Raw genomic sequence first — 26,892 nt, forward strand, 5'->3', positions numbered from 1 at the left:
ATATATATATATATGTTTTGTTTTTTTTTTAAATATGTTCCTAAAGAGAAAGAGACTTCAGTTCCAGAGGACAAATGAAGTTTCTGACTCTTGCTGGGTTTTGTGGAGGGAGGCAAGCTCCACAGTATGTGACCTATCTGGGCTGGCCTTTAAGCCAAGAGTCCATAAGGCAGAAGTACATTACTTATAATCTGAGGTGATCTGGAGATTGGGGGGAGTTAGGGTAGTGATGTTAGGGTAGTGATGACCTAGACATGCTCACAGGCGCTAGTGGGAGAAAGAGGCCTGTAAGAGAGTAAAGTCACAACTGATATCTGTCAACTTCCGGTCCCAGAGGGCCGCAGGGGCTGAGGGATGACTTGAATTCTGGGAGAGATTTAACAGGTTTGGCTTGGTAGCTAATCACACTTTGTGACTGCTCTGTGTATATTAAAAAAAAAAAAAAAAAAAAAAAAATTTGTAATGGCTACAGAACAAATCCAAGGTCTAAGGCCCTTCGCTCTTAACACTGGAGTCTCTCTGGATGTGTTTATCATTGCTTTTGCTTCTCTTTTCTCCCCACTCACCCTAGGGCAAGACAGAGAGGCTAGAAGCACTCTTCTGCAATCGCTAAGCACAAAAAACGGAATCAAAGCCAAAGTAATAAGCAGCATGTACGTAGAATAGGAGCACTAGGAGACAGATGTGGGGGATCTGAAGGTCAAGGACTGACTGGCTACACAGCAAACCTTCCACCTCAAAAACAAAACAACAAAAGTATGGAGAGAAACACCACTCTAACTGTCCTGCACCTGTCTAAGAACCTGCCACAAAGGAATTCTCTTAAGATTGGGGCTAGGCCACCACAGTAGCGGGATGTTTGCCTAACAGGCTAGCAGGACAACTTAATTCTCTGATCTATTTAGTCTGAAATATCTGAAGACCATAATTCCAGAAATGGCTTTGCCTATACACCAGAGGAAGGCAATCAGTACAAGTCAGGCTGAGTTTCCTGGCTCACTCCTTTAGTATTATGTCACACTCCTTCTGTCCAATCACTTCTTGTTTGTTTGTTTGGTTGGTTGGTTGGTTGGTTTTGTTTTTTTAGAGACAGGGTTTCTCTGTGTAGCCCCAGCTGTCCTGGAACTCACTCTGTAGACCAGGCTGGTCTAGAACTCAGAAATCCGCCTGCCTCCCAAGTGCTGGGATCAAAGGCGTGCATCACCACTGCCTGGCAATCCAATCACTTTTCTATAATCAGTCTAGTCCTAATTATTCCAAGAATGTGAACGGTTTTCCTTTGGTCCGTGAATGTTTCTTTAAACTTGCGCGTCATGTAAAACTTTGATTAAAAATTCTCAAGCGTGATAGCGCACTAAAGGTGTGCAGCACTCTGGACGCAGAAGCAGGAGGACAAGCCAGCCTGCTCTACATAGCGAGTTCCAGGCCGGCCAGATCTATACAGCCAGACCCTGTCTCAAAAAAAAAGTCCCATGTTTTTCCCTCCTTAACCACAATGACCTATAGGACGAGGAAGAAAAGTATCACGTATTTTCACCCCAATACATCTGACCTGTACTACATTCGCCGGCATGAGTGTCTGACTTGTCTTACAAAGCTGATAATATACACAAGCAGATAGACCGATGGACGAATGGACGGGTGGATGGATGCACAGACAGACGAGACAATTGCTGCAAGATGAAATCAAACAAAACACTAACCAAGGACGGGTTTCGGAACCCTCCTTGGAACTACACACCCCAAGAAAAGATGAGGAATAAGGGTCTTGGCTCTGCCAGCCTGGCCCTCCACTTCTGGGCGCCTCTGCAGAGAGGCGAGCCCCGGTGCAAGGCACTGCCCCCGGCATCTGGCACTCACCAATGCACCAACACCCCACGGCCTTCGGAGCGAGCTTGGCCGATGAAGGCCACGCACCGATCCAGGTGGCTGAGCAGGTCCGTCTCGGGTTTGTCCAGCGCGGGCACGAAGAGGCTCCGGAGACCTTCGAACCCAGCCCCAGCCGGGAAAGTCGGTTCCGAGTCCACCGTCAGCACGGCGCTGATGCCCACCTCCCGCAGGTGGTTCGATTCCGCCACCGCCGCTGCCCCACCCAGATACAGCCCGGGTCGCACTTCCACAGCGTGCCCTGCGGAGCTGGCGGGGCTGTTCGTCCGAGCCTGGCGCTCGCAGCCATGGTTAGAACCCTGCACTTCCAACATGGCGGCGCCAGGAAGGCAGGAAGGCAGGTAGCCTCTGCCCGCCACCAAGTCACCGGCTAGAGTGACTGTCTCCTGTGGCGGACTAACTCCAGCCGCTCAGCAGCGCCGTGGGAGGACCTTGGCAATAGGAGAAATGACCGATTCTGGGGAAGGGGATGTGAGGCTTGCTGGGGCTCTGTGCTAAGTAAGCGCCATTTAGAGCAGTCTTTCCACTCTACGCTTTAAAATCCAAGGCAGAAAATAGTCTCCGTTTGTCCTCAAACTTGTACAGTCACTGGGGAAATCAGCTTGGTGGTTCCTCAGGAAGATGGGAATCTATCTACCTCAAGATCCAGCAAAACCCCTCTTCCTATCAGAGATAATTGCCCAATCATGTTGTCTATTGATGCTTCCTAATAGCCAGAAATTGGAAACAACCTAGATGTACCCTAACAGAAGACAGGATAAAGAAAATGTGGTACATTTGCACAATAAGATATTATTATTCAGCCATTAAAAAAATAAAATTTGCAGGTAAATGGATGAAACTAGAAAAAAAAATCATTCTGAGTGAAGTAACCCAGACCCTGAAAGACAAATCTGGTATGTATAAGCTTATATGTGGATATTAGTTGTTAGGTCAATGATAACCCGCCGGACTGTGATAGCGCACACCTTTAATCCCAGCACTTGGGAGGCAGAGGCAGGCAGATTTCTGAGTTCGAGGCCAGCCTGGTCTACAGAGTGAGTTCCAGGACAGCCAAGTCTACTCAGAGAAACCCTGTCTCGAAAAAAAAAAAAAAAGCTGCAATCCATAGAACCACAGAGTTTAAGTGCAGAGTAAGAGATTAGGGAGGAGGGCCTGATAGATCACCCTAGGAAAGGGAAATAGAATAATAGTTATGATGGATTGAGGGTTGGCTAGAACAGAAGGAACACATGGGGAAGGTCGAAGAAAAGCGGGGAAAGAGCTAAAATTAAGGGCCATTTGCGGGGTTGGCATGGAAACCTAATATGGTAGAGCTTCCTGAAATATATACATATACATATATATATATATATATACACATATACATATATACATATATATATGTGTGTATGAAGGCAATATAAATGAAATGTCCAAATAATGGGGGACACAGATCCCTAACTGGACATCTCTTGTCACCAAATGAGGCTTCCAGTGCCAGGATTGGGTTACACCTAATTGAGTTGTTGGTCAATGGGGTCTCATGGGAACCCCCCAAACAACTCAAGCTGTTGCGGACAGAGACTGTAGGTTGCTCTCCACCAACTCTCCATTGTTGCTGAAGACAACATCTATATAACTCACTAAACACGGAGAAGTCGAGCTGGTTCCTTCATAGACCCTGTACCCATATATACTAGCGTCTTTGATACAGGAAAGAATTCTGCATGCTACCAAAGGAGAAAAGCAAGCACCAATCCAGTCACAACCCCTTTCATCTACAACGGTGTCCTGCCTGCAAGATATCCTAGTGCAATGGTGGCGCAAGCTTGTGGCAGTAATCAACCAATATCCGATTTGACTTAAAGCCCACCACATGAGATGGATCCCATACTGACTGCCTGGATGACCAGGAACCATGAGGCTGGATAGCTGTAGTGTTTTGAATATGCTTAGCCCATGGGAAGTGGCACTATTAGGAGGTGTGGCCTTGTTGGAGGAAGTGTGTCACTGTGTAGGTGGGCTTTGAGGGCTCCTAGTGTTCAAGCTCTGCCCAGTGCAGAAAAGACCCTCCTCCTGGCTGCCTGCTGAGAATTGTCAAGTTCTGCCTTTAGATCAAGTTGCTGAGCTAGGCAGTGGTGGCGCACGCCTTTAATCCCAGCACTTGGGAGGCAGAGGCAGGTGGATTTCTGAGTTTGAGGCCAACCTGGTCTACAGACAGGACAGCCAGGGCTACACAGAAAAACTCCGTCTCCAAAACAAAACAAACAAACAAACAAGAAAGATGCCGAACTCTTGGCTCCTCCAGCACCATGTCTGCCTGGAAGCCGCCTTGCTTCCTTCCTGCCATGATGATAATGGACTGAACCTCTGAAAACTGTAAGTCAGCCCCAATTAATTGTTTGCCTTTATAAGAAAGTGTTGCCTTGGTCATGGTGTCTCTTCACAGCAATAAAACCCTAACTAAGAGAGAGAAGGAGGAAGGAAGGAAGGAAGGAACGAACGAACAAACGAACGGAGGAAGGAAGAGAAGCATAATAACTCTGCTATACTCGTATAGCTCAGTGCCTGGCTCAGCCATCATCAGAGAAGCTTCCTCCTGCTGCAGACGGGGGAATGAATACAGAGACCCACAGCCAGACACTATGTAGAGAGTGAGAGACCTTGAAACATTCCGCCCCAAGTAAGATGTCTTCATCAAATCCCTCCCCCCTCAGGGCTTCGGGACCCGGCAAAAGAAGAGGCAAAAAGAGATTAAGAACCAGAGGGGATTTGGGACAGCAAGAAAAAAGACCTTCTAAAGATAGCAGAATTGATGAACTCACAGGGACTTAGGCAGCTCGCACAGACATGCACAGCTCTGCACCAGATGGGATCCTAGAGCTGAAAAGAGAAGTGGAAAGTAACCCATCCCTAAGCTTGAGATGCAATCTCAAAACTGAAAACTGTCTGGTCCAAAACAAACTCTAAATTCCCTAAATTCCAAAAGACAAATAGCTAGCTGTGGTGCCTATTGGCATACCAAAGGGCATGCTGGTCATCAGGCTCTCTGTCACACAAGTATCTGTCTGTCACACATTCCAGGGTCCATGCTAGCTTCTTAACCCTTCTCACCTCCTCCCCAGTTCAAGGGCTTTCCTCTCCCTAGCTTTCTCCTTATAACCTTGCTCTTTTGGCTAGTCGCCCCCCCTCACTCCTCCCCTTTTCTCGCTCTGTCTCACTCCTCCCCTTCTCTTTGCTCTTTTCTGCATCATCATGTCCCCACTCCATCCCTTCAACCCCCACCCTAACCCCCATCTGCTCTGCTCCTGCTTCTCTCATGGCCAAGTCCAATCTGTTGTCCATGTTCAGTCTACCTCCTGAGTGCTGGGATTAAAGGTGTGGACCATTGGGGCTGGAGAGATGGCTCAGCGGTTAAGAGCACTGACTGCTCTTCTGAAGATCCTGAGTTCAAATCCCAGCAACCACATGGTGGCTCACAACCATCCATAATGAAATCTGACTCCCTCTTCTGGTGTGTCTGAAGACAGCTACAGTGTACTCACATATAATAAATAAATAAATCTTTAAAAAAAAAAAGAAAAAGAAAGAAAAAGAAACCCATCAACACAAACTCTCCTCAATATTTAAACTTAGCTGCAAGCTAATAAGCTAAAAAAAAAAAAAAAAAAAAACTACAGCTTCTCATGCAGTCTGTCAGGGTGCCCCTCTCCTAATGCCCACACTCACTCGGAGCTGGACTGTGGTGGCACACGCCTTTAATCCCAGCACTTGGGAGGCAGAGGCAGGTGGATTTCTGAATTCAAGGCCAGCCTGGTCTACAGAGTGAGATCCAGGACAGCCAGGGCTACACAGAGAAACCCTGTCTCGACAAACAAACAAACAAACAAACAAACAAAAAAAACCAGTCTGACTCATTCTGAAATTCTGTTCTGTGGCAGCGTGTGGCAGCTGTCGCTGCCCTAGGTAGAGCCCACTGGAGTCCCCGAAGTCTTAGAGGAGCTGCGACAGGAAGATGTGAACCAGTGTAACAAGTTCCTGAGGAATGCTGGCTTTTAACTAACCACCAAAACTCCTCCTAGAGTCCAGTTTGAGTTCATTTCTGGATATTTGGACTCCCTGTGAGGCCTAACATAAGGCCCTTCAAGATTGGAGATAGGATACATAGTTAGGTTGAGTACCCACAGACTGGCATGGACTTCTTGAAGCTGATTTTAATAGTGTCTCTTTGTACTTTAGACACTAGATGGCGCCATTTGCCGTTATGCAAGATAACCACTTTTCTGCAACTTGGATGGGATAGCTATTTTTTTGTTTTTTGTTTTTGTTTTTGTTTTTTGTTTTTTGTTTTGTTTTTCGAGACAAGGTTTCTCTGTAGCCCTGGCTGTCCTGGAACTCACTCTGTAGACCAGGCTGGCCTCGAACTCAGAAATCCGCCTGCCTCTGCCTCCCAAGTGCTGGGATTAAAGGCGTGTGCCACCATCGCCCGGCTGTGATAGCTATTTTTTATCTTACTATATTTAATCTTGTTATATATTTTTTAAATGAATGAAAACCTACCCAGCAGTTAAAGGTTAACAACAGAAATGCTTGAAGAAGAAACCAGTTTTCTCCAATGGAGTGACACTGGATATATCAATCACTCCAGGGCTGGTCTCATGTTGATCAATAAACAATGGAGTCCAGTTTTGTGTGTGTGTGTGTGTGTGTGTGTGTGTGTGTGTGTGTGTGTGTTTATTTAGCCACACACTGGGAGTCTTTTGTTTTGTTTTTGGGGGGAGTTAATTTTATTTTCTTGGTTTCGGGGGAGTTGTATTGGGTTTGGGGGTTTGGTTTTTTTTTCTTTTTTTTAAGAAATAACTTAAAATTGGGTAGGTAGGGAGGGGGACAGGATCTGGAAGGACTTAGGGGAAAGGGGAGAATATGATCAAAATATTTGAATTTTAAAATTGTTTTAAATAATAAAGATATAAAAAGAAATCAATCTTATTCTATACTATAGATAGATAATTAAAAGGTGTCAATAATGAAAATAATGTCCTAATGATAGTGTCAATATGTTATGGATATTCATAACCTATTAAGTAATGGTATGCATATGTAGTGGTGCAGAACTGAACCTCAGCTTCTCTTCTATCCAACTTCAACAGTTACTTTTGTCCAATATTCTTTCATTAAAATGCTAACGTCAGGTGGTGGTGGCATAGATTTCAGCATTCAGGAGGCAGAGGCAGGCAGATCTCTTGAGTTCAAGACCAGCCTGGTCTATGAAGTGAGTCCCAGGACAGCCAAGGCTACACAGAGAGATGCTGTCTCAGAAAACCAAAAAAGAAAAAAAAATGCTAAATAATCTCTACCCTTCCCCCCCCCAAAAAAAAAGAAAGAAAGAAAGAAAGGAAGGAAGAAAGAAAGAAAGGAAGAATTAACAACCTGTTGTGCTCAAGGAAAGAAATGCTGGTTTTTAGGTAGGATCTCGCTTACTGCCAGCGAAGGGCTAAGAGAAGGGAAGATACTCTTCTTGGAACAGATGAACACACACACACACACACACACACACACACACACACACACGCACGCACACGCACACGCGCGCGCACACACGCGCACGCGCACACACACACACACACACACACACACACACACACACACACACCCAGCCACTGTTTATCTGTTTGTTGTATCATTGTCACACCATCAATCTTGATGGTGTTCTTCTCTTCCTTCCTCCCCTCTCTGTCTCCTTTCCTTCATTTGTTTTGAGACAGAGTCTTGCTTGGAGTCAAAACACCAGCTGTCTGGGAACTAACAGGCTGTGTTCAACTTCGGTCAAACTGGTCTCCAAGTCACAATCCTGCTGCCTCAGCCTCTCGAGTGCTAGGGTTACAGGGATGGAAACACTACACCCGGCTGTTTGATAAGCACTGAACAAGGATCCTGCTAAGAGATCAAGTCATCCGGTTGTGAGATGGCCTGAATATTTCAAAAGCACCATTTTATCCAATGTGGCCAATCACACAAGGACAGGCATCACTCAACACTCTCACATAAAAAGCTTCATTTTCATCTTTAACAGTAAGTACTAACTTGCTGTAAATGTGCCTCTCTGCTGAGCAATTAGCAAAGAAATTTCCCCTTTCTTCCCTTCACCTCTTCATCATGGACTGAAGTGAAGTTCCTCTTTCTATTTTCGTCAGATTGCCAGTGATGCCCTGGTATCGAGTTCGGTACCAGTAAAAGTCAAGTTCTGCTATTTTGTTCTGTTCTTCCTGTTTTTCTTTTTTCCTTTTTGTTTGTTTTGTGGAGCTCTTGGACGACATGACTTCTTCTACAATCACAGAGCTCACTATGTAGCCTTGGCTGGCCTCAAACTTGTGGAATCCACAAGTGCTGGGAATCCAGGTGTGAGCGGCCATATCTGTCTGCCATGTCCCCAGTGGGGCTTCTAGTCCGGGGCAGGGGCTGGAGAGATGGCTCCGGGGTTCTCGGTGTTTGCTGCTTTTCCAGAGGACTGGAGTTCAGTTTACAGTGTCCACATTGGGTGGCCGGTAACTGCCCGCCCTCCAACTCCACGGCATCTGACCCCCCCTCTTCTAACTTCTGCAGGCACCTACATACATGTAGCATACACTCACATAGGCACATGCACATAAGTAAAAATGAATCTTTAAAAAGAAAGAAAGAAAGACCTAGGACAGCCATCGAGTTACACATGAAATAGACTCTAAAGACCCCAAATAAGAACCAAACCATAAACGGGTGACGGTACTCGCTTCTGTTATTTTGCCTGTGTTTGTGGGAAGACAAGTGCCCGGGAACTGGTGGGCTCAGATTTAGCATTGCCTTGGAAGGGTGCGGTTTGAAGCTGGTGGAAACCTCACTCCGGATCTTGGGCTCTCTGCCCTGCTATCTACCAATGCGTGCTTGAAAGCTCTTAGAAAGGCAGGAGGCTTTTCTAACTCTATCCCTCCTGACTAAGTATGCCTTAAAGCACGGGGTTGTAATAAGATTTACCTCACCCATCTGTGTCTTGTTAGTGAGAAAAAGAAATGCCAAGCTACACCAGGCAGCAGGATCCGCAGACCAGGAGTGGGCTGGGAGAAGGGACTGCCAGTGACTTGGTAAGGAAGCTAGCTGTTGGATGAGAAGAATTGCCATGGCCAAGCAATCCAAACATTCATTGGCCACGAGAATTAGGAGGAAATGGATCTACGTCTATCCTGCTGCAACCACACCTGACGTCCACCTATTAACTCAGACTCTGATGGTATCACGCCCCTCTGATGGTATTAGGAAGCTGAACAGGAGTATTACAAACTCAAGGTCAGACTTGACTACACACATAGCAAGACATGTCTCAGAAACAATTTCTTTGGAGGTTTTTTTTTTTCCCCAGAAAGGCATGTCAATCTTTCCCTTGAAGTCTAACTATTGTCAATATTTGAAGGAAATATTTGAGTTCCACAGAACCCTAGGACCAGAAGTGACTGACCGGAGTTGAGCACCCCATTGTATAGAAACAACTCAGACGTTTGACCAAATGGTCCATCTCTGTCCACACTACCCAGCGTTTCCAAACTTAGCACAGGGTGTTGCTGTCCTTCTGAGAAATATTGGGGCAGAAAGGAGTTAGTGACCCTTAGGTCATGCTCTCGCTTCCCGTTTTAGTGCCAGAAGAAACTGGTAAACAGCATGAGATGAATGGGACCAGGGACACCACAGATGTTTTCTGTTCCGTATCTTAGTTTGCTGAATGTGGTTTACACGGCCACTCTCTCCTAGTCTTTCCCCAGGCAAACAGAATGCAGGGGACTGGCCATGGTCCTTCTTTCCTGCTGCCATTCGTCCTTCAGTTTGGACTCTGTCATCTATCGCTTGAATGATTAAAGCGAAACCAGATGAGTCTTGTCTGCTTCAGTGTCCTTATCAAAAAACAAACAAACAAAACCCAACCAAACAAGAAAGCCAAGACTATCTAAGCCCATACTACCAGTCTCTGAGGATTTTAAATGATAAATCCCAGAAAGTCTGTCAACTATGGGTCCATCCTCTACTACCCTTTTATATTTCATTCTTCATAAACTGCTAAGAGAACATCAGGCATGGCACCAAATATATTCCTCTTTCTCCTCTGAGTGTATTGCATATTCACAGTAGCCAGGACATAGAATGCCCTTCGGTAGGTGGGTGGGTGAACAAAAGTAAGGAATGTGCACCGTGGAGTTGCACTCAGTTACAGAAAAAAGTGAAATTATGTCATTTTCAGGAAAGTGGATGGAAATGGAGATCATTGTGCTAAGGAAAGAAGCTAGTCGCTGAAAGACAGATATCACATATTTTCCTCATGTACAGAAGTTAGTTTTAAATATATACATGTATGTATATGTGTAATATACACAAATACATGTATACATATACATACATACATACATACATACACGCACATATATACACACACACATATATATATGACATGAGAGCACAGAGAGAGTTCTATGTGTGGGCACAAAAGGTCCAAAGGGAGATGGAAGGGGAACAAGAAAAGGCAAGAAGAAGAAAGAAATGCTCCATGCTTTCTCTCATGTGTGTGGGAATGGATATGCACTCATATATGCAGTTACGGTCTTTACTTTAAAACATGGACCCTGGATAGTGGCAGTGGGTGAGTGGAGGGTGGGTCTTGAAGGTTATACCCATCTCTGCTTCTTGGCCTGAGTTCTGCTTCCTGCTCTAGTTGCCAAGTGAGGACCTATGACACTCAGTGCTGCCTCCCTAGCTCCTGCCACCCAGCACTGGCACAACAGACTATACTCTCAGGAATCCTGAGTGTCAACACCCTTGGTCCTGTGGGCTGTGGCTATTATGGCTTTGGAAGCAAAGGCTATACATCTGTGTAAATTTGAGGCCATCCTGGGCTACATAGTGAGACCCTGCCTCAGGAAATGAAAATTCTTCCTCTCTTAAGTCACTTCTGTCAGATATTTTGTCTCAGCAATGAAAAAAAAAAGTATACACATGTGCATACATATACACATATACATATATGTGTGCATATATGTGCACAATGATAAACACGTGTGAAAATGTTATAATAAAATCCATTATTTGGTCCAGGCATGGTGGCACATGACTTTAGTCCCAGCACTACGGAGACAGAGTCAGGCAGATCTCAAAGAGTTCGAGGTCAGCCTGGTCTACAAAGTGAATTCCAGCACAGCCAGGGCTGTTACTTAGAGAAACCCTGTTTCAAACAAACAAGCCATTATTTTGTAGTCTAGTTAATTAAAGTCAAATGACAGTAACAAGAACAAAAAGAACAGTGTCCACTAGGTGGCAGCATCAGCTTGCTAAGGTTGCTTTTGCCTTGACTTCCTGGTTTGGTTTGGTTTTTTTTTTTTTTTTTTTTTTAAAGTTCCTCTAGGCAGAGTAGAGGAATGCTCACTGGGTACCTCCACATACACATAATTATTATTTTATGCTCAACTGTTTTTGCATGCATGTATGTCTGTGTGACGGTATCGGAAGCCCTGGAACTGGAGTTACAGACTGCTATGAGCTGCTATGTGGGAGCCATGTGAGGAGTCTTGTGGAAGACCCACTGCTCTTAACCGCTGAGCCATCTCTCCAGCTCCTCCCTGTGCTTTTCAACAGTTCTATGGATAAATGCAAAAGAGAATTATGATTGGGAAATAAAACTATGAAGTAGGTTGGTAATTCACTAAGCAAGTCTAGTATCTAGCAAGGCGAGATGTGGCTCGATGGTGACAATCAACCAATAGATTTTTTGTGAAACGGAGTCCCATTCAAACATCTTCTATTTGGAGAGAAGAGACTAGTTGGTTTGAGGAAGGTTCTTGCCATGTGATTCAGGATAGCTTTGGCTCTATATAGTGAATTCTAGGCTACCCAGGACTACAGTGGACCTCGTGCAATCGTTTGAATGAGAATATCCCCCATAGGTCCAGCAGGTGGCGCTATGACCGGGTTCATCCTTGGAGGAGGAAGGGCCTCCCGGGAGGCAGGTTTTGAGCTCCGTAAAGATTCGCACCATCTCTGTTTTACTCTTTCTTCTTGGTGTTTGAAGTTCAAAATGTGAGAGAGCTCAGCTTGCTGCCCCAGTTACCAAGTCACATTGCCTTCCTCAAAGCCGGGCCCAAAACTCGTTTAGCGGTTCATACTAGTCCCTAATTAAGGAACAAGTGGTCATGCTACCTTTCAGTGGCATCAGTCAGAGCTTCTCAGACATACAGACTCTCAGCCTCCACCCAGACCCACTGAATCACAACCTCTCTTTATAGAAGAGCCCAGAGTGACACATGTGTAAGGTTTGCAAAGATCAGTGGGACAGCCCGGTAATGAGCTGAGGCCACAGTCACAGTTTCAATACATACATTAGAATCCCAGTCTTAGATCTCTAGCCCTTATTCACAGGTAAGCCGTTGTCCTCTCATCCAGGGAAGGAGCTGTCTCCAGCAAATGTGAAGGGTGTGTCTCTCTCCACCCGACCCACACACATCTCCATCTTCCCTCCTCCTGTTTGCATCTATTTCTATTTCTTTTGTTCCTCATCTTGGCCTAAGGAGGAGGGAGGGAGGTAAAGGACAGATTGGGTAAATAGCAGGATTGTGTGATTCTGTTTGGAGAGCTGACTTTCTGCTGCTCTCTGAGCCTGGCACATATCTGTTCCTGGTGGGTTACCCTGGCATTGTTTGCTTTTTTTGGTGCTAATTCTGCTGCCTCAAGAGGGACTGCCCACCCCAGCCAGGCAGTGGTGGCGCATGCCTTTAATCCCAGTACTTGGGAGGCAGAGGCAGGCGGATTTCTAAGTTCGAGGCCAGCCTGGTCTACAGAGTGAGTTCCAGGACAGCCAGGGCTACACAGAGAAACCCTGTCTCGAAAAACCAAAAAAAAAAAAAAGAGGGAGGAGTGAATCTTGTACTCAGGTGATTTCATATGAACCTTCTCCCCATTTTAACTGGTCACTGCCAATGGAAGGAAAAGGTGGACCTGGAGATTTTAGAGAGGGAAAGAGAGAGGAAGAGGAGGTAGAAGGAAGATGGCGCTGGAGAAGCCAAAAGTAGCAAGGGATCTCATAGCTGGGGGATACAGTAGTGTAGTGGTAGGTCTGCCCAATGTAGCTGTGCGGCTTATAAATATTATAACTGAGTTGTGTGTTCTTTGCATGGGCTTGCTGGGTTGGAGACTTACAACAGTTCCTAGGGACACTTTTATGGGTGTTCTGGTCATTTTTACTTCTAGTAAATATTCTTGTGGACCTAAGGAGGATGGATGTGTCTGTCTTCCAGATGTTCATTTGCATACCTTCCTCCAACCCCTAAGAATGAAGATGTAAGTCCAAGTTTTTGGTGTCTTTTCTGCCTGCCCTGGAGACTTATTGCAAAAGAACCAAGACACATTTTTCTCTCTGCAGTCATCACAGAGTTCCAGGATGTTGTAGAGAAAATAGGTGTCTGTATGGATTTGGCACCCGTCGATAATTCACTTGATGGCCTATATAGCTTAAACAGGAAATAGGAGGTGGGACATCTAGTAGGCAGAAAGGATTCTGGGAGAGTGCTGGGTGAGAGAGATTCTCCTGGGAAGATGTGACAAGATAGACACGCCGCCGCTGTACCTGAGCACAGCCACATGGCAGAATGTAGATTAGTTATGATCTAAGTCAGAGAAGAGCCTAGCTATATGGCCAAGGCATTTGGAGATGTATTTTGAGTCTGGGAGCATGGAGCTGGGGAGGAAAGACCAACCAACTCCAACATTCTGTGGTGAGGCTGATTCCCAAAGGGGCCTTTCCATCCTGTAGTTACTTGAGCTTCCTTGCGCCTAAATCAGGTTCACCCCCTGTTACGACTCCAGACTTCACATTTCAGACCTGTCTGCTGACTCCATGGTTTCTTTGCTCATTAGGCTTTGAGGAGGAAGCAGCCCATTTCCTATCCTTCCTTGGCGTGAGGAAGAGTTGTGGCCAAAACAAAACAAGGCAAAAAATCTCTTCACGAATCTTCTGTCCTTCCATATCCCACCCCCGCTCTGTATCCTTGTGATTTCAGCCATTTCCTTTGTAGATTCTGCAAATGATGACCCAGCTCCAGCGCCATATCGCTGTTTACATCCCGTCACAAGTGGGGTTGCTTAATTGTAAAAACCAAAAATAAACTTTTGTTCTCATGTGCCGTGTGCCTGAGACTCCCCTCATCTGAAAAACTGTTGCCAGTTCTGGGTGTCATAGTCTCAATCAAAGGCAGACTAACTGAGGTGTTCAGGAAAGACTGGATGGAGGAGTGATTCTAAATTATATTCTAAATTGCAACTCCTGACAAACAGTTGAAAGAAAGGAAGGGAGAAAGAAAGAAAGAAAGAAAGAAAGAGAGAGAGAAAGAGAGGGAGGGAGGGAGGGAGGAAGGGAGGGAGGGAGGAAGGGAGAGAGAGGGAGAGAGAGAGAAGGAGGGAGGGAGGGAGGAAGGGAGAGAGAGGGAGAGAGAGAGAAAGAAAGGAAGGAAGGAAGGGAGAGAGAGGGAGAGAGAGAAGGAGGGAGGGAGGGAGGAAGGGAGAGAGAGGGAGAGAGAGAAGGAGGGAGGGAAGGAGGAAGGGAGAGAGAAGAAAACTTTCCTTTCTTTAAGGAAGCCCAGTCACGAGCCTAAATGCTCTGGGGTTTTTCTTTGAAACTATCCTGTGGTTTCCCTGTTCCTCTGAGTCCTTCTGAAGGATAGAGAACCAGTCATTGTCTAAACTGACTATTTAGACAGTCTTAGCCTGTTCTCTCTCTCTGGGTCATCTCTCTCCCAAGATTGTTTCAATTTCCAGAAACAGAAAGGGCCTGTAGGCAAACTCCTTTTGCTAAGGACTGACATAGGTAATAAGCAGGCTTGGTGGTATGTTTGTAATCCCGGGTCTGAGGAAGCAGGGACTGGAGGACCAGGGAGGTGGAGGGACTCCTGAGCATCCTACTGAGTATCAGGCCCATGGGGTTCCAAAGAGAAATACTATCTCAAACCAAAAAAACAACAACAAAGTGTGTGTGTGTGTGTGTGTGTGTGTGTGTGTGTGTCCCAGAGCCATTACAGCATTCACTGCAGGACAATTTAAAATAGCAAAAGTTTAGAAACAGTCTAACAGTTCACCTATAGGGACTGACAGAAGTTGTCTCTCTAGAAAGTGATTTCTGGAATACCATCTGGTCTTGGGCTCCTAAGTACTGAAGCATCCCGAGCTGAACACCTCTAATAATTAAAGAGTCCATTTATTTGTCTGCCCCGGTAAGGCTACTGCCAATGCCCTCACTTTGTAACTGGAGGAACTCAGAAGTTCAGGCCTGCACAGCTCTCCCACGGAGGAGAAGCCAAAAGTCTACTCAAAGGCCCTGGGAGCATGAAACATGACGAAGCGCTGGGAAAAGAGCAGAGGTCAGCGTGGCTGAGGGTAGGTTCATGCTTTGTGCTTGAACTCTAACTTAGAGGATTTCGCATAGACTCTCACGACAACGACAAAAACGAAACGTAGACTATGTTGTGGAACACCGGATCCCTATAAAGGTGGGAACACGGAGCAAGGGCAGAAGCCCAAAATGAGGTTGAGATGCTGTGACAGAAACCTTTTTGTCATCTCGTTGGGCACATTTGAGGTCCATTCCTACTACTATCTGATATGGAAAGTGGCAGATTCAGAGTCTGAGACCTGAATTTAAGATGCAGACGACGTGATCAGGGGACCAGAGAGAAAGCAGCTTCCTCTGCAGGTATCAACAGCAATCCGTCATCTCTATGCTTTGGGAATGGGCTCCAGGATGCCCTGGGGTAGCTGGCCTGTTTCCTGGAATGTGTGCTAGAAGTTGGATTTCCCTGGTGCAGGCACTTCTGAGAGAGCCTCACAGACCCCAGCGGGAGCCATCTTTGTCCTTCCCTCCCTCCCATGTGAGACTTTGGGGTAAGTTGGGCTGTGATCAAATTTTGTTAAAATAGTTCCCCATCCTCTTTACTGTCTGCCAGATGGCAAGATGGGGAAATTGAAGGTTGCCAACACAGTATACTGAGGAAATGCTGGCACACCGCACTGACCACTCATCAACTCATTTAATTTGTTGTTGTGGTAGTAGTTTTCTTCCTTTCTTTCCTTCTTTCTTTCTTTCTTTCTTTCTTTCTTTCTTTCTTTCTCGTTTTGTTTGTTTTGAGACAAGGTCTCACTATGTAGACTAGGCTGGGCTTGAACTCACAGAGACTTGTCTGCTTCTCCTCTGCCTCCCTGGGATTTAAGGTATGCACCTCCATGCCCAGAACATTAAAAATTATATATAGCTGTTATCAACAACATTGTTGTCATTATTATTATTGAATGGCTTGGGTATTTTGATTATTAAGCTTCTTGACATTGGTGGTAGCTGCTTCCTGTCTAGATCAGGAATAGCAAACAACTTAGGGGAACAAAGTCAGATGGGAAAAAGAACCTGGATACTGGAAAGGCTGCCCTGGAGGAGCCAGCATTAAAGAGTTGGGAGTTGGAACCTCAAGGACACCGTAGATCAGATCTGGTGATCTGAACATCTCTCCTCAGAATTAGCCAGTGTCCTCTGATCTCCACAAGGGAAGTAGGTACTCTTGGGCAAGCGTGCGAAAGCGCGCGCACACACACACAGAGACACACACACTGAATAATAATCAATAAAAATGTAAAGGTATGTCAGTATGCTTAATTGCTCAGAGGGACATGGGAACTCACGTGTTCTTGAATATGTATCAAGCAGGCTGAAGGATAAAAGTGTAGGGTTGATACTGTTTCTCAGCCTTTACTGTGAAACTTTTGTTATTATTGTTTTGTTTTGTTTTGTTTTTGAGACAGGGTTTCTCCGTGTAGCCCTGGCTGTCCTGGAACTCACTCTGTAGACCAGGCTGGCCTCGAATTTAAAAATCCGCCTGCTTCTGCCTTCCAAGTGCTGGGATTAAGTGAGGAGGGTATGGTCCTGAAGTACAGGAAGGTTAGTTCCGCTAAGGTTAGTACTGCAGCTTCTCGGCTGCTCTGGAGTGGCTCTGTCTGGTCACATGGGGACAAAGGGTGCCTTTGGTGTAAGTCTAGCACAGGATCTGACCCTTAAAGCCAGATGGGAGAAACCCACACTAAATCTTTCCTACAATCGAAATCATACTTGGGACTCTGAAGATATAAACTCATTAGTTAATAGGATTTTGAAAATCGTTTTAATATAAGAGCAAATTCATTGTGAATTAAAGCCTAACCCTAATTTGTTCTAAAGTGCTCATTAACCTTAATGGATTCAATTACAAAAAAAAAAAAAAAAAAAGTCACCCACACAGGACTTGTAAACAACAGCTGTCTACTTCTAGATTACGGAAGGAACACACCACAGAGGATGCTCGCACTTTCAAACTATTGCGCAAGGTCAAACTCGCCTACAAGCTGTCAAGTAAAGTGGAAATCCACAGCACCACACTTCAGGGTTGTTTCTTTTAAAACCAACAAACCGACCAAAACACCACAGCAACACGAGGGGACACTAGCAGCCGTAGCTCCAGATTTGCACACAAGCAAGATAGGGCAGGGAAGATCCCCCGGAGGAATCATCCGGGGGAGAAGACACTAGCCTAGCTGTCCACTCGGCGGCCCTCCACGACAGTGGTCTCTGGGGTTGCGGGGTTCACAGTAACGTGAGAAGTGGGTGTCTCGGGGTTATCTGTAAGCTCGCGGAGGGCCTGTGGGTCCTTTAATCCTAGGACCACGCGGCCCAGAACCCCTTTGAGCAGCTGCATCTCGCGAAGCAGGAGGTCCACCTTGGCCTGCAGAGCTTCGCGCGACTGGTCCGCGGATGTGGGCAGAGGCTCGCAGGCGTGTGGCTCGGCGGTGGCGTCGTGGCCCGCGGGGAACTGCAGTCCCGCAAAGGTGCTGTTTGGGACGGAAGTGACTGATGGGACCGATCGGGACACTGGGGTCTTCCGGAAGGAAAGTGGCTTGTCACCTGGCGCCAAAGCTGCAGCCTGTGGGGCTGGTGCGGTGGTGGGTGCCAGGACAGAGGCTGCAACACAACACGCTTGGTCACTCGTGACGACTCCACGCGGGGCGGGCGCTAACAGGGAGGGGAGGGCCGAGATGGAAAGGTGGGAAGTCTGCGGGGGGTACCACGGGATGCAGGAAGCAGGCGCGATGCTGAATTGTCACTCACCCCGCCCGGGGAGCTGCAGCCACGGGCTGCGTTTCCGGACGCTCCGGCTAGTGGTGGCCGCCTCACACCAGTACGATTCCAGCTCCTCCACCTCCGGCTCGGGGACCGTGTACTCGGCGCCCCAGTCGAAGCGGCGCACCGGCCGGCTGTACTTGTAGAAGGCGAACTGCAGCGGCGTGTCCCGCTTCTGCGGGTGCAGGCGCGTCTCGCAGCGCAGCACCACGCGCCCGCGCGCCTCCTGCGGGCTCAGCGTCCTCAGCACCGGCGTCTGAAACAGCTCTGCGGGGAGAGAGGCCCCCAGGCGGGGATGCTCGTAGTGTCCGCAAGAGGAATTGGTACCCCCACCAGGGCCAACCTGTCCACCGCCCGGGATCCCTCTTTCCCTTATCCGGAGAGGGCTCCTCGCTTACCCAGAGAACAAGAAGGGATAGGAGAAAGAGGATGAGTGGGACGGGGAGGAGCGGGATGCGGGATGGGGTGGGGGGAGTATGGAGACAGTTTGAAGGGATGCGGAATCCTAACAGGTACTACAAGTTATATCCTAGCTGTCAATCAGTTGACATTTTCTAGACTTGAAGGGGACAGCTACGGTTCCCCTTCTTAGTGCGTAGTGACTAACGGGGCAAGTTCCGACGGGGCAAGAACTCCTTGCTCCTAAGTGGGATCCCTATCCAGAACAAGAAACCTGGATGCGGGCCACGAGGGAGGGACACCTTCTGAGCAGCCTGCAGGGTTCAGCTTCCTCTTTCCCCTTCCGATTCCAGCCCTAGAACTCCCCCCCCCCCGGGATCGTCTCCCCCACCTTGCACGGTCACCGCCACCTTGGAGGAGAACATGGGCGCGCTCTCCACCGGGATGCGCATGGTGCCCGAGCACTGGTAGTGACCGCTGTCGCTGGCTCGCGCTTGCAGCACCGTGTAGTTGGTGCTAGAATGGAAGTATCTCACAGCCTGGCCATCGTGGTAGTAGTGAAGCTTGTAGACGACTTTGTCATACCAGCCTCGGCAGCGCATCACCAGGGGCTCTCCCTCGAACACCGCAGCGTACGGCACTTGCAGAATTAACCAGTCTGCAAAGGACCCCACAGACAGTGTTTACTCTCTTCAGAAAAATCCATCTCTGCCAGGCATGATGGCACATGCTTTTAATCTCAGCAGTCGGGGAAGTAGAGGCGGGAGGATCCTTACGAATTTGAGGCCAGGCTGGTCTACAAAGCAAGGTTCAGGGCAGCCAGAGCAGTTAACCCAGAGAAACTCTGACTCAATAAAAGTAACCCAACCAACCCAACCCAAGATATCCCAGCTCCGCAGGTCTCTCTTCTCGGTCTCCCTCCCTCCTTCCCACCTGCAGTCCATGTTGCTCTTTTCACTCCCTAGCCACCAAAACCTTTTCCTATGTTCTGGTCTCCTGACTAGCACCTGGGATCCTGACTGGACAGGAAGAAAGAAAAATGGTACCAGGGAGGCAAAAATGCCTGAGACTTGGTTCCAGCCCCAAAGAGTCTCCTTTCAAAACCAACCATAGACTCCACACAGTATGACTTCAAGGCTGTCCTGACCTAGCCTCTGTTAACCTCTTCCCTGACCCCATTTCTTTTTTCTTTTCTTTTCTTTCTTTCTTTCTTTTTTTTGGGGGGGGGTGTTTCAAGACAGGGTTTCTCTGTGTAGCCCTGGCTGTCCTGGAACTCACTCTGTAGACCAGGCTGGCCTCAAACTTAGAAATCTGCCTGCCTCTGCCTCCCAAGTGCTGGGATTAAAGGCGTGCCCCACCACCGCCCAGCTGACCCCATTTCTTTTTAACTTCACCTTTTATTCAACACAAGCTAGGCCCAACCACACTGAACTGCTCAGAAGAAAAAAAAAAAAGAGGAGGAAGAAAGAAGAAAGAAAATGGTTCTGTATAGAACCCAGGGCCCTTGTAAAGCTATTTCCTCAACCCAAAAGACCCCGCTTCTCACTTAAATTCAGGCCTACTTGCCCTTCATGCTTGTGTTCATGCAAGGCCTTATCTTCTGAAGGAAACTTCTCTGAGAACAGCCTTAGGTATATCCTACAGCATCCTGAATGTACCACCATGTCTACCATCATCATCACCATCATCACCGCCACCATCACCACCACCATCATCACTGCAGCTGACACTATCCTTAGTACATCCTAGATGCCATTTTAGGTATCATAAAATTTTAAATTGCTCATTCATTCATTCATTCATTTGGAATTAGGTGTGTATGGGTGTCTAGGTGGGTGTGTCCTTGTGTGTGCTGATGCCAGTGTCAGAGGAAGCAAGAAGAGGCCGCCCTACCCTCTGAATCTGGAGTTACGGGTGGTTATGGCCTGATGTGGGTGCTGGGACCTCAACTCCAGGTCCCTCCAAGAGCATGATCCATTCGTAACCACTGAGCTATCTCTCCAGCCCCCATTTTAGGTACTATACCCTAACAAAGAGAATTCCACTGGCCAGGAATGCCGCTGCATGCCTGAAATCCCAGCGCTTGGAAGGCTGGAGCAGGAGGGTTGAAAGCCAAGGCACGCCGCGAGGCCGCATATGGAGGAGACCAGGAGTCCAGAAAGCTTTGCAAGGAATAGCCACGTTTTCTGTACCACTATCCATCTGACTGTATGTCAGCCATGGCCATCCCTGCTTCCACTTTCATGACCTCCAGCAGGAAACCTCTAAAAGTGTAAAAATGCTAATTGAAACATTGACCGGTGTTCTTTAAATGCTTAATAAAGATGGCCATCTGCCCGGGTAAGATTAGTAATCCTCCACAGGCAGCAGCTAAGCCTACCATTTTCATGGCTATACCATTGTTACTTTTCCTCTCCCTGTTTGTTGTTGTTGTTTGGTGGTGGTTTTGTTTGTTTTTGTTTGTTTGACACAGGCTGTTACTCACTACGCATCCCTGGTTGGGCTGCAGACTTGCACTCATCCCCCTGCCTCTGCTTCCTGGGTGCTGGGATCGCAGGCCTGCACCATCACACCCAGTGTTCTCATCCCCATTTTGAAAAGGCTGTTTCTTTTTTTGTTTGTTTGTTTGTTTGGAGACAGAGTTTCTCTGTGTAGTCCTGGCTGTCCTGGAACTCACTCTGTAGACCAGGCTGGCCTCGAACTCAGAAATCCTCCTGCCTCTGCCTCCCAAGTGCTGGGATTAAAGGCATGTGCCACCACTGCCCAGCAAGATGGTTGTTTCTTGATCGACTCGTAGGTGCTCCTGTATACGTCCCAACAACAAAAGTTTTACTAAGTTCTTGGTTCAACCCCCCCCCACTTCCTTCCTTCCTTCTTCCTCCTTCTCTTCCCCTGCCCCATCTCTTTCTCTCTTATTTCATTCCTTATAAAAAGACTTTTGAGAGAGGATATTGTATTTGGCCTAAGCTGACCTCAAACTGGTGGCAATTCTCTTGCCTCAGCCTCCTGAGTGCAAGATTACAGGTGAATACTGCCATGACTTTTTAAGATCACAAATAACTAACTTTCATTATGGCATTTGTTTTTCAAACAAACATATCTTTAACTGCTTCTTCCCCTTCATCTCCATCCGTCCTCCTCTTGTCCTCGTGCCACCTCAGGTAACCTCTCTTGCTACGGAGACGTACATGTGGCACTGACATTTTGACACGCCATCTCTCCATTTCTTAACCCCCCTCAGTCTCCTATCTAGTGTCATGAAACAAACCCCATTCTCGCATCCTTTTATTTACATTCACATAAACATTAAGAATTAGAATCTGGGCTGGGCTGATGGGGTGGAGTACAACTTCAATCTTAGCATGTGGAAGGGAGAGGCAGGTAGATCTCTGTGAGCTCGAGGCCAGCCAGCTTAGGCTACAAAATGAGACCCTGTCTCAAAAAAAAAAAAAAAAAATTAGAGAAACAACAACAACAACAAACAAACAAACAAACAAGCAAAAAGGACCCCGTTTGGGTGTTATGGTGCATGCCTTTTACCTCAGTATTCAAGAGGTAGACACAAAGAAATCTTTGTAGTTCAAGGCGAAACCTAGTCTACATAGTGAGTTCCAGGCCAGCCAGGGATCCTGTCTCAAGAGAGTGAGAGGGTGAGAGAGAGAGAAAGACACACACACACAAACAGAGAGAGAGAGAGACAGAGAGAGAGAGAGAGAGAGAGAGAGAGAGAGAAGGAGGAAGATACACACACATAAGAGAAAGAGGAGACACACACAGAGAGAGAGAGAGAGAGGAGACACACAGAGAGAGAGAGAGAGAGAGAGAGAAAGAGAGAGAGAGAGGAGGATACACACACACAAGAGAGAGAGGAGACACACACACACACACAGAAAGAGAGAGAAAGAGAGGACACGGGCAGTGGTGGCGCACGCCTTTAATCCCAGCACTTGGGAGGCGGAGGCTGGCTGATTTCTGAGTTCAAGGCCAGCCTGGTCTACAGAGTGAGTTACAGCCAGGGCTATGCAGAGAAACCCTGTCTCAAAAAACAAAAAACAAAAAAAGAAAGAAAAAGAAAGAGAGGACACAGAGAGAGAGAGAGAGGAAAGGAGGGAGGGAGGGAAGGAGGGAGGGAGGGAAGGAGAGGAAAACTTAGGATTCCAGATTCCAGTAGTATGAAGAGAGTAGAATTTTTGTTTTCTGAAACTGGGTCACCCCGCTTAATGTATTAATAATATCAATTTGCTTTATGCTCTACCAGGAAGACAAGGGGGACCTTTTTTGGGGGGGGGTTGTTATTGTTGGTTTAGTTTTTAAGGGGGTCCTTTTGGGTTTTTTGTTTTGTTTTGTTTTTGTTGTTGTTGTTTTGGTTTTTAAGGGCGACCTTTTGGACCAGGAAATTTTCACTGCGGGCCTCTGCCTACTCCAAAGACTCACGGTGCTTCTGTGTGGCCTTTTATTTTTTTCTTGTCCTTTGGGAATAGGCCGGTGTCTACCCTGCCAACAGGGCCAGCACTCACCATTAGACACAGAGAGGTGGATGGGATCACTGACTGGTGCTCCTCGGGTCTGACATCGGTACACCCCTGGTGCCTGCACCTCAATGCTCTTCTTATGGGAAGGCAGGAGGACATGGCCCAAGTACCAGAGAGTGCTAATGGGCCGGAGCTCCAGCAGCAGAGGGTGGTACCCGTCACATCTCAAGGTTACTCGCTCCCCCTTGAAGATGGTGGTCCAAGGTGGGTGTAGAGACAGTACAGGCTTCTCCAGAGTAGCTGTGGAATTGTGGAGGATGGGGTCGTGTGAGGAAGTAAAGTAAGATGAGGTGCCTGCCCAAAAATAAAGTCCCGGGATTGGGAATTGTTGGAAACACCCGTTTCTGGGTCCCAGCCCATGGAGGAACCCACCCTGTCAATGAGGGAGACCGCAGACAAGGAGTCTACTAATCATAAGCCATTTCTGACAGTGTCTATCCACAAGAACACTTAGTCATCAAGATTGAGCAAGAGTGGGGGGAAAATACCATCTTAGAACAGCCAGGAACCTACCCTCATGGAACTCATCAAAACTTGGATGAGAGACGTATAAGACTTACCAGCTTTCCCACTGCTTGGAACTGCAAAGCAAGAAAGAAGTAAGAGGGTGAGGAACGTCCTCTATGACGGGGAAGACTCTTGATCCCAGGAAAGCCTGAGGAGTCTCAGAGCCTGTTTTCCTTTGTCCACACCAAATACCTAGCTTTGAGAAAGCTAGCTCCATTTCAACATTCCAAGGCAGACAGAGAACCACGTGAAACCTGAGGTCAGTCAACAAAGCCAGCTCTCTTATCCCACAGACCCTGCCCTGTCTTACTCCCCCTCCCTCCAAATCCTGCTGATGCCCCCTCATTACTGACTCACCCAGGAGCAGGAGGGCTGCGAGCATCCACATGGTGAATCTACCTGCAGGCTCTGTAGACATTGGAGGCATGGAGGCAGGGCAGAGAGAAAAAAGGCAGGCGGTGGCTGATATTGAGAGCTAGGAGACACTGTTGCTTCTTCTGTCCATCCCCACTTCCTCAAGACGGTGGGACACGGAGAGCAGGATGTCACCAGAGTGTGTTACTCACCTACCCCAAACATCAGGCACGGTCCTATGTACCCCTCTGTAGCCATGCCCCAGCTCAGCCCAGCCTTGACTTCTATAGAGAGGCCCTTATAGAGCTGAGTCTTCTACAGCTCACAAGAGCCACATAGATCTCCAGGCCCCAACAGGTGCCATCAATATACCACTCCCACCCCATCCTTTTGCCACCAGCCAGTCCCGCTGATGTTCGTAAGCCCGCCTTATTTCTGCTTAATCCCAGGTGGCAGGTATTCTTGGGGCAAGGCCTAAAGAGGTCATTGCGTGTTCCCTGAAGCAGAGCTCACAGCCTCCCACACATGAGCAGACAGAAAGGCATGATTCATTCATCCTGCCATGCTCCTGCTGACCTGTGGTTCCCCAAGTCAAAAACAGAAAAGTAAAGTGTTTTCTTCTCCTCCCTTCCTCGAATCTGAAACACCTCTTCCCTCCCCGCCCACAATGATCTTGCGCTATGATACCTCTGCTCGCTCGCTCGCTTGCTCTTTTCTTCTTGCCTTCCACCAGACCCTAATGCCCTTTCCCAACCACGACCTAGTCCTCAGGGCTTGTGGCCTGGGAGGGAGGCCACTGACTGTGTGAGCCCCTCAGAGGCTTCTCAAATCCCACCTCTCTGCTCTGCTTCTCTGAGCCATGTGACCACACCTGAGCAATGAAGAGCCCGAGTTTCAGGTAAATGTTTAATGAAGTTTCCAACCTGATAGTATGTCTTCCCGAGCTCTACCCTGTCTGCGGTGGCGGCGGCTGTTTAGAACCAGGACATCTGCCTTCCTTGGAACTCTAGCGGGAAGGAGATCAGTGATCAGATACAGTCAGCTCTCCAAGATTGCAGCATCCTCCACTTTTGCGGAGGCACCAAGTTTTCCTCTGAGAATTTCCTCGTATTTTAGTGCGGTGTGCCTTTCCCAGTTAAAATACAAATGGCTCTGAAGAAAGTATGGCCAGTCTTAAATTATGCTGACCTTTTTGGATCTTGCTTTGGGAGCATGATTTGATGGGGTGAAGGGAGAGGGAGAGGGGAAGGGGAGAAAGAGAGAGAGGGAGGGAGAGAGGGGAGAAGGAGGGGAAGGAAGAGAGGGAGAGGGAGATGGGGAGAGAGAGAGAGAGAGAGAGAGTTATTATGTAGGTCTGAAAAGTAGGAAAGTATCCAATAAGGTGAGCAAGAATGGGGGAGGGAGGGAGGGAACCGGATAGATCAGAGATAAATGCCCCCATTTAGGCAACACTCCTATTCTTCCCTTGAGCCCTGCCTGCCTCCTCCTCATCTTTGGACCAGTGTGGGATTCCTCACATCAACCATAACCTGTCACCATGGTCTCACTTCTGCACAGCCCACCACCTCTACAGGAAAAGTTCAAAGAGTCTACACAAGCAGACTCTTTTGACTTCTCATAAGTCAGAGCAAAGATCTCAGTCCCTTGATCAGGATTCCGGAAGAAACCTGATCACATTAAAAACTCATGAGCTGTATAGTCTTTCTTGAACTTATAGGAATCAGCCTTGGAGCTCATTAGCCATTCAGATAATGCTCGGAATTGGAGCTGAAAAGCAACCTGCCCAATACCTGTTCACTCCACACTTTCCTCTGAACTTTTCACAAGTGGATCTTTTTCTCTACGCAGGACCCTTTCCGCAGGACTTCAATCCTTCACTCCTTCGCACACTGCCGAGGCCTTTAGTATGCAGACAAGCTTGGAAGGTATTTAGGTTGCTTAGGGTTTGTTTTTCCTTGTTAAGGGTATGTTATCCTGCACAACCTGGTCTCAAACTCTAAAGTGGGCTAAAGTGTTTCTCATTTCCTCAGCCCTCTAGGTGCTGGGACAACAATGGGTTTGACTGGTTCTTTGAAGTCTTTGAAATCTATCACAGCTACGTTCTGAAATCTACGTTTCTGAAATCTACGTTCTGACAAGATGCAACATCGTTTGATAAGGACTGTGGTGAGTGGAATGTTCTCAGGGACAATGTAGGATAATGAGCTGGAGTTACAGGTAGTTGTGAGCCACTATGTGGGTGCTGGGAATTGAACCTAGGTCCTCTGGAAGAGCAGCCAGTGCTCTTAATCACTCAACCATTTCTCCATGTTCAACCTTTAAAAATAAACTGGCACATAGTTCTTATGTCTTCTCCTCACAGACCCACCCTGAAACAGGGCTCTTAGTTGATTCAAGATCCAATCCAGTTGACAGTCAAGACCAATAATCACATCCTTGAAGATGCTAAACTTTACTTACCATCAGTGTGATCTTATTCCTTTGTTTCTTTGTAGTATATCTAACATCATCATGTATTCATTTATCAATTATTTCAGGCTACAACATACAAAATAAATAGCACCAAGAGAGGCCACAGTGGGAATCCAGGATGATGTGACAATTCTTCGATCACTAAGGCCATAATAACGTGGTGTGCTGATTCATCAACCAAAGGTTACGTGAAGCAAGGTTATTGCGTAACTTGTCAGGCTAGAGAATGGACAATAGGGATCCAAGCATAGAACAAAGGAGCATGAATGTGATTAAAGTTGTAGGAAAGTAAGTGTGGGATGCTAAGCTGAAGGTCTTACAGATATTAGCATCACTAAAGAGAAGCCAAACACATGCACTGAGATAACAGAGAAGATGCTATAGGAAGAAATTTCTCCTGGTGCTTGGAGAAAAGGGGCCTAAAAGGGAGAAGTTCCTAAGGACCCTGCTGGAGAAGGACCATGCAGGGAAATGTTATTTATAGATTGAGTTGCCCACTGCGAACATGATAAAAGGAAGCCTGGCTACCTCCCAGCTGTCAGCAGAATCTTGGGGGTGTCTACA

At 47.2% G+C, this 26,892-nt stretch overlaps 2 protein-coding genes across 4 annotated transcripts in view; both read right to left on the bottom strand.

Annotated features, from left to right (window-relative positions):
* Dusp12 (dual specificity phosphatase 12) overlaps positions 1-2,339 on the bottom strand; it is a 14,748-nt gene extending 12,409 nt beyond the window's left edge. For all 3 annotated transcript variants that reach the window (XM_031388962.1, XM_031388969.1, XM_031388977.1), the window contains exon 1: positions 1,861-2,339. In XM_031388962.1, coding sequence (XP_031244822.1) covers positions 1,861-2,201 — 341 coding nt within the window. In that variant the 5' untranslated portion in view covers positions 2,202-2,339. The remainder of the gene's footprint in view (positions 1-1,860) is intronic.
* Positions 2,340-17,477: 15,138 nt separating this feature from the next.
* On the bottom strand, positions 17,478-23,904 carry Fcrlb (Fc receptor like B). The gene is made up of 6 exons (XM_031342438.1): positions 23,860-23,904; positions 23,556-23,576; positions 22,981-23,235; positions 18,855-19,121; positions 18,053-18,331; positions 17,478-17,905 (listed from the first exon to the last, which is right to left on the bottom strand). The coding sequence occupies exons 1-6, from the start codon at positions 23,888-23,890 to the stop codon at positions 17,478-17,480; spliced, it is 1,281 nt and encodes a 426-aa protein (XP_031198298.1). The 5' UTR covers positions 23,891-23,904.
* Positions 23,905-26,892: the final 2,988 nt, after the last annotated feature.

The sequence above is a fragment of the Mastomys coucha genome, unplaced genomic scaffold (genome assembly GCF_008632895.1).
Source record: "Mastomys coucha isolate ucsf_1 unplaced genomic scaffold, UCSF_Mcou_1 pScaffold1, whole genome shotgun sequence".
Classification (NCBI taxonomy): domain Eukaryota; kingdom Metazoa; phylum Chordata; class Mammalia; order Rodentia; family Muridae; genus Mastomys; species Mastomys coucha.

What these genes read in the sequence shown, in the direction of transcription:
- Fcrlb (XM_031342438.1), bottom strand. Translation starts at nt 23,890, where the DNA reads ATGTGGATGCTCGCAGCCCTCCTGCTCCTGG. An exon ending in TCCAAGCAGTGGGAAAGCTG is followed by an intron (nt 23,236 to 23,555) that starts GTAAGTCTTATA and finishes ACAATTCCACAG; the next exon opens with CTACTCTGGAGAAGCCTGTA. An exon ending in GGTGGCGGTGACCGTGCAAG is followed by an intron (nt 18,332 to 18,854) that starts GTGGGGGAGACG and finishes CTCTCCCCGCAG; the next exon opens with AGCTGTTTCAGACGCCGGTG.